Source organism: Ceratotherium simum, chromosome 6 (genome assembly GCF_057802395.1).
Source record: "Ceratotherium simum simum isolate JZ-2026a chromosome 6, ASM5780239v1, whole genome shotgun sequence".
Classification (NCBI taxonomy): Eukaryota; Metazoa; Chordata; class Mammalia; order Perissodactyla; family Rhinocerotidae; genus Ceratotherium; species Ceratotherium simum.
The window spans coordinates 66,842,223-66,853,151 of record NC_141905.1 but is presented as its reverse complement, the minus strand read 5'-3'; the positions used below and the strand labels follow the sequence as shown (position 1 = coordinate 66,853,151).

The window sequence follows — 10,929 nt, the reverse complement described above, 5'->3', positions numbered from 1 at the left end:
ACACAGTGACCACTCCGCGAGGTCCGGGCTGACCGCCCCCACCCGAGGGGCGCGCGGGCTCACCGCGGAGACCCGCGGCCGCGCGGGCGCAGAGCGGGCGGCTGCGAGGAGCGGGCGGCCACAGCGGCGGCGAGCCCAAGGGGACGGTCGGCAGCGCCTCGGGTCCCCGCAGCCACCCGCGCGCAGCGCAGCTCGGGAGCGGGACGCGGCGCCGGGAGCCCCGGCAGCGCCCGCCCTCCTTCCCGCGTCGCCTGCCAGCGCGCCAGCGCCCGCTCCGCCCGTGACTTCACTTCAGCTCCACCCCCGCGTGGCGGCGGCTCGCTCGGTCCGAACCCGCGCTCGGCACCAGCCCAGCCTGGACAAGCGGCAGCCACCTGCCCCGCGCCGCCTCCGTCCGCCCCCGCCGCGGCCCAACTTGGATGGAGTTGGGGTCCTGAGCGCCTGTCCCCCACAGCCGGCCAGCGGAGAGCACCGCGCCTCCACCTCCGGTCCGGGACCTTCTCTCCACTCCTCTCTGCTCCTGCGATGGGAAAAGTTGGCGCGGCCGGCGGCTCCCCAGCCCGGCTGAGCGCGCTTCTCGCCGGCGCAGGGCTCTTGGTCCTCTGCGCCCCGGGCGCCTTCGGCGGCGGCTCTTGCTGTCCCCCGCTGCACCCCAGCTCGGCCCAGCGCTGGGCTCCGACCCCAGGGGGCTTTCCTCACCAGGGACCGCGAGGCAGGGCTCCTGCCACGCCCCTGCCCCTCCTTGGGCGCCCCCTGTTCGCAGTGGCCCCGGGAGACCGAGCGCTGTTCCTGGAGCGGGCCCCCGGCACCGGGGCGTCGGTGGCGGTTGCTCCCCGCTCTGGCCGGAGGAGACGGAGTGCAGCGGATCAGCAGAAGGCAGAACGGGGAGAAGGCACGAGTAGAAGCCCCCGGGGAGTGCTAAGGGACGGAGGGCAGCAGGAGCCTGGGACTCTGGAGCGGGACCCGGACAAAGCCACTCGCTTCCGGATGGAGGAGCTGAGACTGACCAGCACCACGTTCGCGCTGACAGGCGACTCAGCACACAACCAAGCCATGGTCCACTGGTCTGGCCACAACAGCAGCGTGAGTAGAATGGGACTGAGGGCAAAGGGGTGAGAGATGGAAAGGGTTAAAGTGGGCTCTGTGATCTGATGGAGAATTTGGGGAAATGGGGTTTCTGGACTTGAAAGACGCTGCAAACTAAGGTCTTCCCTGCTCACCTCCCTCAGGAGTTAATGTTACCTATTAGATGACCAAACACCCCCAGCCCCCAACACAACCAGAGTCCTCTCCAAACCGGAATAACGCTTCTAAAGGGTCAGGTAAATCCCTATTTCCTGTTTCTTTGGTCACATTGGTGTAGTATGGACCTGAAGACCAGGCAAGCAGGGGTAGGGGGGTAGGGGTGGGGGTCAAAGTATTCTGAATGCGGAGGTGAAAGGGTTAAATTTCCAGGCTGGCTGACATTCCCTCAAGTGACTTTCCCTTTACTTGCTAGACTTGTGGATGAGCTCAGGTAAGATCAAGAAGGCTTTGTTTGTAGGCTTTTAATTTTATTTTTTATACAGAGCTGCCAACCTCCTCTTACCCACAAGGGAAGAGAAATGCAATGGACAGTGGCTGATAAGGTGCCCTTGATGTATTCTCTGTTTCTGGGGACCAAGTGGATGCAAGTTTCAGGACGGGAACTCTCCAGCATCTTCTAACAGCACAAGCCAGTGTGTTTTGAGAGCTGGGGCTTTCCAGCCTGTGAATGAGTGGTTGTTCTCTGGCGTGATCAGTCCCAGGAAGATCAGATATATCCCAGTGACAACAACTCCCTGTTCTCCCCCACTGCCTGACCTCCTCTAGTGAAGAGCACAAATAAAGGCTTAGCTTTTTCTTTATGAGGGGAAGAGAGGGATTGCCGGATTCCAGGAGGCTGACACTGGGGAGAGTGGGTGCAAATCCATGAGCTTTGGCCACATCAGGGAAGGTTTTAGATTTTTGGCAAAGCCTGCATGTCTGGAATCTTAGGTAGCTATTCTAGTTTAAACGGCACCTGGAAATTTCAATGAACGGAAATAGTAAAGAACCAGCTTTGATGATAACTGAAGACTGTTTAAAACTGTGGAAACTTCTCCTGGCTGCCATTAGGCAGACAAGAAAAACATAAAAACTAAGGATAGGTACAATGAAAAAAAAAATCAAAGTTTCAGCTTCTGTCAGGTTATTGAGATTGTAGTATTTGTAATATGCACAGTCTATACATCCTGGTACCTTTCAGATGTTTTCAGTTGTGATGTAATTGCCAGAAACCTTCCTAGACACAGAGGAAGTGCCACTTTAGTGAGTTGTGCTGGTTGTCAGCTTTTTAATGAAAGTCATGAACATTTTAAAATAATAGTCTGTCATTATGAATTTCTCGGGTACATAGATATAAACTATATTAAGGCAATCGTGATAAATAGTATTTTGTATTATGTCTCCGTCCTGAGAGCACCAGCAGGATCTTGCCTACAATTCAGCCTTCATGACTGAGGCTGTGGTTTTATATGGTTCTCAGGAGAGGTTTAATCAAGTAATTGAAGCCGAAATTCTTTCCGTTCAAGTTCTGGAGATCCTTGTCCTCATGCCTTAACTTAACTATCCTATCTTTTATATCATAACCACTAAAATTAATCCCCCAATTTGAATTTGAATCTTCTTAAACTGATTGAATAGCTTTTGCACTGCTTTAAGTGATTTAACTCGAAGCTTCTGGCTTTAAGGGGAGATTGCAAACACATCAAACATATTACATCTTATTGTATCAAGAAATAAAGGATTTTGGACTCAAAATATTTCTGGCTTTTAATGTAATTCAAGCTGTAAAATATCACTCACCCATTAGACCTCTACTTTAGTTCATCTCTTGAAAGAGCTTGGAAAGAGTGAGAACAAGAGAGTATGTTTTTGGCAAATTTTAAACTTCATTTAAGATATGGTGCCAAGCACTGCCAGCCTTTTTTTTTTTTTTGAATGGTGCTTATAAACCCAGTTGGGCTTATTAAGGTCAGAGCTTGCATGGGCGACGTGCAGGGAAGTCTGAGATAATGTAGGAAATAATCGAGGTGGTGCATGTTAAAAGTTTGAGCACTCAAATCATGTTACTAATAAGATTTCTCCCCCCTGAAGTCTCTTCTTCTGTGAGGACAGCCGCCCCAACCCCCATCCTGCTGCCTACACATAAATTGTTTTTTTAGTGTATACGTACAGATGGTAGAGGGAGAGCAATAGTCTTTATCTAGGTCCTCCAAAACAAAGCTGGCCCAGATTCATAGGAGAGACAAAGTTTAAAATAGTTTTTAAAGGGGAAGAAGGCAGAAAGAAACTTTCCTGGGCCACTTGGTGACATGAAACGCAGAGTGGAGATCTGAGTTCTAATTCTGCTTATTTGTGGTTTGATCTTGGCAAGTTGATTGCACTCCGAGTGTGAATTTCCTCATCTCCAAAATGCCTGTCGGATTCATTACAGAGAATTATGTGCCAGGATGTACATAAGAGGGCATGGTGACTGTAAAGTACTGTACACCTGTTTGAAACTCTCATCTCACAGCACTTCTCTTTCCCCCAGAGGGAGAAATCCGCTAACCTACACTTGAGGACAGGATTGGGGGCTCTCATTTTTTTCACATTTAGATGTCGTCCCCCGTAAATCCGCCCTCAACACATTCAGGGCCGCAGACAATAGGGAACTGAACTTGTCTCACCTTTAGCTAAAAGCCTTTGCTAAGTAGGGCTCCTGATTCCAATAACACCTGCATTAACAGTGTAAATGTATGGTAATTATAGGCTGCCTGTCAAACTTGTGAGAAATTCTGATGGTTCCCTCACCCCCTTCCCATCTCCTTCCTGCCCCTCCACTGTTGGACTTGTGCAGTTGTGTAAAGACATGACTGTTTTGCCTTCTCCGTGGGCGTGATGTGATTCCTTCCTCCTGCAGTCTAGCTTGATGGAAACTGTTGCCAGAGTTGGTGGAACACCTGGGGGGATCTTTTGGCATGAAAGGTGCTGGGTATGAATCATTTGTCATGAGCTTGGTGTCGTAAGCAAGAACATATTGTTCCTACCCTACTCATCCGAGGCATGCTGTGCCCTGATCTAAATTTATAAAGTAATCCTTAGTTTGTTAAAATATATTTTTGTGTATATATATGTGTGTGTGATGGGACCTTATTTCCAAGGAATTTCAAAGTGCTACACTCATTAATCCTTATAAAATCCTTGTCAGGTAATAGGTAGGTGGCAAGTGTTAATATCTCTTTTTCATATTTCTATGCTGGAGTCAATTTGAATATTTCAGTTCACCACCTTGTCCCTTTCTCACTGGAAATGGTGTTATAAGATTTGCTAACAGAGGCTTTTACTTGACATATTTGCCATTATGTTTTCTTTAATAGAGCATTTATCATAAAGCATGATGGTCTGGTTGATTTTCACGAACTTCTTTGCCTTTAGTTCTTCTGGGACTTGACATGGACCATCCAACCTTAGTGGATAAACTGAGTACCAACTTGGGTCAGGTTTTTGCGTGATGCCTTACGTTCATCATCTCACTTAATTTTCACAAAAATATTGTGAGTAGATATTATTATTCCCATTATGTAAAGGAGGAAACTGAGGCTCCGGAAGGCTAAATGACTTACCCAGAGGATGCAACAGTTCAGTGATGAAGCAGAGATTGGCACCCAGTGGGATCTGACCCCCAAATCCCACAGAATGGCTTGTCTTATAGACTTTAAGGTAGGACAGAAAAACTCAGACTTTGGGAATCTGTATTTTAAATAATCCTATCTTGGGTGGATTTCAGATGATGATGGATAGGGCATAGTCTTAGCTGGAAGTTCCATTTCTTTGTTGAAAAGCAAGGACTGTCACATGTGCCTGTCACGTTGCTCTCTTTCCCTTGAGGAGTGATTTGGTTGTTCTCTTATCTGCCCACCTCTTCATCTTTAGTGAGATGTGGATTCTGCACCTGGTGATTCATTGAGCACGAGGTAACTTGCCATTATGCAGCTTTCAGATCTGGTGTTCTTCAGGAATAGATTCCTTTTCTAAGTTAATTACCAATCTACTTTTATAGAGGGGTTGGGTATGAACACTTCATTGGCTATAGATTTTGAAAATTTTTTTTACCTTTTTTTAAGCAAAATGGTAAAAGATTTTAGCTTTCTCTAGCAAGCCCACACAATTCCTTCTCTGATCAGTGCTTTATGCTATTAACGAACATTGATATGGTGTGACATGGAAGGCAGTGGTGTTGGAAGCAGAGAGATTTGAGTTTGAACATTAGCTCTCCTGCTTACCAGCACTTTGCCTTGAGCCAGACACTTAAGTTCTTTGAGCTTCAGTTTCCTCAACTAAAATATGGGGATAGTACGTTTTTTGCAGGCTTTTTCCTGAAGATTAAACATCATGTATATGAAGAGGCTGGTACACAGTAAGTGCTCAATAAATGCTACTTCTTATTTTAGTTAAAGAAATAATTCTCTACTGGGAATTAAGAATCTTGGGTTATAGTCCTGGCTGAACACAAAAATTAGATATGTAGTCATAGCCTGTTAAAATTTTGTGGCCTCAATTTCATCCTCTGCAAAATGATACTAATACACTAGAACACCATTGAAATCCCTTTCAGGCTGAAATTAATTTAATAGGTTGTTGAACCTGAAGGTATTATGCACCTACTACATTTAAATAAAGTGCATTGGGAGTTTTGGGGATGCAGAAATGGCACAGTGACCTATGCCCTTGACCTGTAAGTGAGCAAGCCTTTTATTTCATGAGATTCTTCATTTTTCCATGGTTCATATTTGTATCTATTCATATCTAGGAAATCAAGACGTTTAAGATCCAAGCAGGCATTTATTTCACTGTGGATTTGCAGCAAAACATAGTTTATTAGGTTTATTGTATCACATCCTCACGTTAGGGAACTTGCTATCTTTTGACAAAAAAATTGCTTAATGTGAAATTGGAAAGTAAAAATCTCTTAAGATATTTAATCCTTCTAGAGTAAAATGACATGAATGTTGTCTCTGGGAACTATATCCAGATCTTTTTAAAGAAAGACTCCAGAAACTTATAGACTAGGGTACAAAAGCTGATGTAATTATCTAATTTATTTAAGAGAATAATAAATCCTCACATTTATTTATTTATTTATTTTTTATTTTTATTTTTTGTGAGGAAGATCAGCCCTGAGCTAACATCCATGCTAATCCTCCTCTTTTTGCTGAGGAAGACCGGCTCCGAGCTAACATCTTTTGCCAATCCTCCTCCTTTTTTTTTCCCCAAAGCCCCAGTAGATAGTTGTATGTCATAGTTGCACATCCTTCTAGTTGCTGTATGTGGGACGCGGCCTCAGCATGGCCGGAGAAGCAGTGCGTCTGTGCGTGCCCGGGATCCGAACCTGGACCGCCAGTAATGGAGCGCGCGCACTTAACCGCTAAGCCACGGGGCCGGCCCTAAATCCTCACATTTAAAGAGAAATTGCCGTGTGGCAGCGTTATGCTAAGAATCTTACATAAATTATCATATTTACTTTTCATTCCACAAATATGTATTGAGTCCTAATATTTGTCAGGCACTGATAATATGTGGGCATATGTGGAATGATGCACAAAGATGAAAAGAAATAATACTTGCCCTCAAAGTGCTTCCAGCTTTGTACCCATAGAATCCTCTTAAGAGGCAGCAGAAGATAAGTGTCCTCTGAGGGCATGACATGCTATAGGATTTCAGAGGAGGGATGGACATCTTCTGGCTGGGGCAGTCTTCAAGCTTTATTGCAGAGCAAGTGCTTCAACTGAACCTTGAAATGTAGAGAAAATTTTAATCAAGAGATGGAGATTATTACAAGGATATTTTGAGATGAATGTATGGTGTGAGTAAATGTCAAGAGTAGAGATGTAAAAATTCCTATGTCCAGAAAATTAACTGACATTAAATGTAAACTATGTTAGCTAAAGTTTTAATCTTCAAAATAGTTTTAAAAATATGATATTTAAGCAAAAAATATACACATCCATCCAATGAGTTTAGGTATATTCCCAGCCCCCAAAGAAAATAAAAACCTGTATGATCACTTAAAGACGTGATTGCCCTTATTTGCACATTAAATCTCAGCTGGAGTCATTATTGTTTCATTTTTACCTTGACATTTTCCACACACAGTTTTCTCAAAAGGACTTTCTTTTGTTAAAGTTCTTGGTCAGAAGTATCACTGGCCAGGCTGCCTGGTGGGTAAATTAATTTGGCTCCCTGCCAGCTTACATTAAGTCCCTAAACGTATGTAAAATATTTGTCTTGTCTTTGTGTATGTCTCAATTACTGCCCTATATCTCTGGCTAGAAAGGGAGGAGAATGTATCTGTGTGTCCTAGAGGGGAAACTGGACAAGCAGTGTGTCTGCAGTGGCCAAAGAGGATGGCAGAGAAGACGCGTGGTCAGTGTGAGGTGAAGCAGGCTCCATGGAGGTGTAATGGTTACTCTTGAGAAGCGCGCACTCTGCTCAGATGGGATGGAGGGAATAGTGAAACGGTTGGCGAGAAACAAAAGTGGAATCCTACTGTGTAAGGTTTATCAGGAAAGAACAGAGGCTATTCTAAAATGTAGGTAGGAAAAAAAAAGGACGTGAATGCTCTGTAGGGAATCCCACATGAAATTTTACACATGTATAAAAGATATTGTGTCTATTTCAATAGCACTCCTGAATGTTGTTATACCATGTTATGTTGGTTATAACCCTTTTTCCTTTGCAAAATGCTTCAGTTTTCCAAGATTGGAACATTACCTCAGTTTAATTCTGACCACAGCCCTATGAGACAGGAAAGACAAATATTATCTACGTTTTTCAAATAGAGAAATGAAGGCATTGATTACTGTTGAGCAGGTCAGTTAGTGGAAGAGGAGGGTCAAAAATGTTTTGTCACAGTGTACGACTGGTTCTTCGATTAGCCCACTGCTCGCTTTCCACAGGCAAGAGTTAGAACACAGCTGCATCCTAGCCTCATGGTTTGCCTGAAGCGTTTGCACCTGGTTCTATAATGTTTGTCATTTCAGGAAGAAGTATGGATATTGGCCATGGAGCTCCTGAGTTCTAGGCCCAGCTTCAAGTTATTTGTTCTGGCCTTCAGAGCAAGTGGCCTTGTCAAAAGTCATGCTCTTGACGTTGTTTAAACCTTTTAAAAGGGACCTTAAAGAGAGATGATGGGACTTTCTGCAATGAGGTCTTCGGCAATAATCTATCCACCATATGTGCTCCCCTGCTAATGGACTTCGGAGATAAGATTACTTATGACTGGGCTTATTGCAGCAGGGAGTTGGGGGAGAAAAGGGAGATTGCCACCTCTTCTCTTTAATTGTTATGCAGATGAAATCTAGTTGAAAATAATATTAAGTATGGTCTCTGTCAAGGGAACTAGCATGTCAACATTTGGGAGCTGTAGTAGTCAAACTGAAGAGGTGCCTGTTGATACCAATGGATTTTATTTGCTCAAGGATTATCACTGAGTTATCAGCTATTGACTTTTCTACTTCTTCTAACTTTTGGGGGAGGGGTTGGGGGTTGGGGTGGAGAAAGGGAGGAAGGAGAGTTTGCTGAACAATAGGCATAGCTCTCTGTAGCAAGATATGTTAATGATGGCAGAAGTCCCTCTTAACAATAACAACATAAATAACCACTAATTTAGTGAACAGCTTCCCTGGGAGTACATTCTAGAGCATTACCACATTATTTTACTTCAACCTCACACCACCCTTACGCACTAGGTATCATTCTCCTCATTCTAAAGCTGTGAAAGTCTAGGCTTAAAGATCTTGCCTGAGGTAACCCGGGTAGAAGGTGGCAGAGCTGGAATTTGATTTTTGCCCTTTCTGGCTCCAAAGCTTTTTCTTTTTGATCACGTTGTTCCTTGGTAAGAGTTTATTTCTGAGTTTCTTTAGAGAGAACACCACAGGTCAGTGCCGAGGGGCAGTAGGGGAACTCTTGATGTGAGTACCCCATCTCAGGGTTCTTCCTGTCGCGTCACCCCAATCTTAGGTAACTGACTTGATGCACTTTACTTGGTAATAAGCTGGTCCCTGATGCCTCTTGATCAGAGCCCTAACATCCATCCATCCCCACGAGTGGCTCGCCTGGGGTTATTAATATGTGTCGTCTTAGTCTTATTATCCTGGGAAGAAGTGTGGGGTGTGCTGTTTGGTTTCTCCCTGCTGGCTAATGACCCTAGAGTGACAATGTGGACAACTCATACACTTTTTAAAGAAAGTGCTAATAAAAATCATGTTATCAGACAACCAGCTAATCATGTTGTGCCCTGCAGCCAATGGATTGATGCCTCTAGTCATCTTCCCCTAACCAGAGTGATAGGGGCTATTGAGACACAAAATTGTGGGCCATCCATCCTTCTGCTCCAGGGCCTGTGTGTGTGGAGGGGTTAAAAATAAAAGGTCTTCCCCTTATCTCAGCTCTTCCCACCACACATTCTTGATTAGAATCCTTAAAGGGGAGAAAAGGCTATTTTAGGCATGGTTGTCACCTTGCTTAGAAACCTGTCTGCAGTCCTCTTTACCCTGACTTGCATTTTGCCGAATTGATGGAGGTATTCTTACCTGCGAGATGGGGGCTCTCTCCCTGGGCACCTATGGCAGCATTTCTCAGAGTTTGTCTTCATGGGACCTGCTTTTGAATCTGCTGATGGGGACTAGGAATCTTTATGTTTTATAAACTCTCTAGGAGATTGTTAGGAACACAGAAGTTTGAAAATCATTTCCCTAAGATTCATCTTAGTTTTGGGGTCTATGAACCCCTTCCATTGTCTACGCAACATTATGTCCATGTGCTTTATTTTTCCCCATGGAGAGCTGAAGCCCACAGCTTTTATCAGTTTCTCAAAAGAAACTATGACCCCAATGGTGAACACCCGTGGAAGGCTCTGTAGGAGAATGAGAGATAATTACGTGGGACAGCACATGGCCTTCCGAGCAGAAGAAAATGATGCCTTTCTGCCAGATGGTGATATTTCTGTCACTGAATATATTCTAGGCAATTATCCTTCCTGGCAGTCCATATGACCGTGGGAAAGACATGTCTTAGGTGGCTAAATGAGTACTTTATTTTAAATATAATGTTTAGTGATTGGTTTGAATCCCCACTCCACAATCTACTAGATATGTGAACTTGGGCAATTAACTTTATAACTCTGTGTCTTAGTTTCCTCATCTCGAAAATGGAAATAATAATGATATACTTTTTATGCAGTTTCTTGATTGTTAAAGGAGACAATAGATATAAATTGCTTATAGTGGCATCTGGCACATAATAAGCAATCAATAAGGGTTAGATATTATCATTATTATTATTGTTATTATCACCATGATTTTGTTAGTATTAATACTAGTACTAATAATGCTCAAGTGTGGCCTACTAAAAGATATTTGTAACATGTTGCTCATGATGCTGCTTCTGTCTCTGCGTTTATGTTCTTTCACTCCAGTTCCATTTTCTTATAATGAAGGCGGGGACCCTGTCTTACTCTTTTTGGCATCCCTCTCAACATCTTTTGCTATTTGCACATAATACTTGTAATAGGGTTCTGTTCCCAATTTCCATTGTGTGTGTGTTGGGGCAGAGGTGGTTTCCTCACAACAGCAAGCAATTCTCAGACACTAGCTGGGTGTCCCACAATTCAACTCAATTTTGACACTATCTACCCAGAGATAACATCAGATTCCACAGGTTGAAGGCTCAGTCCCACAGAACTGTCCCCACCTCCTACAGACGCCAGTTGCAAGCCTAGGTTGTCACCTGTACTTCTGACGGACTGGCTATAGACCAGAGGATCCCTGACCCCCTCCTTGGGTTCAATTAATTTGCTAGAGTAGCTCACAGAAACCAGAGAAACAT

General features: G+C 44.2%; 1 protein-coding gene across 5 annotated transcripts in view; it reads left to right on the top strand.

The window, feature by feature from the left end:
* The first annotated feature begins 263 nt into the window (after nt 1–263).
* The window catches only part of SORCS1 (sortilin related VPS10 domain containing receptor 1), a 487,586-nt gene continuing 476,920 nt past the window's right edge, over nt 264–10,929 (top strand). For 3 of the 5 annotated variants that reach the window (XM_087432564.1, XM_087432565.1, XM_087432562.1), the window contains exon 1: nt 393–1,083. In XM_087432564.1, the coding sequence (XP_087288690.1) occupies nt 526–1,083 (558 nt within the window). In that variant the 5' untranslated portion in view covers nt 393–525. Of the gene's footprint in view, nt 1,084–10,929 lie in introns of all 5 variants that reach the window. The other 2 variants (XM_004428057.3, XM_087432563.1) reach the window with 1 other exon arrangement.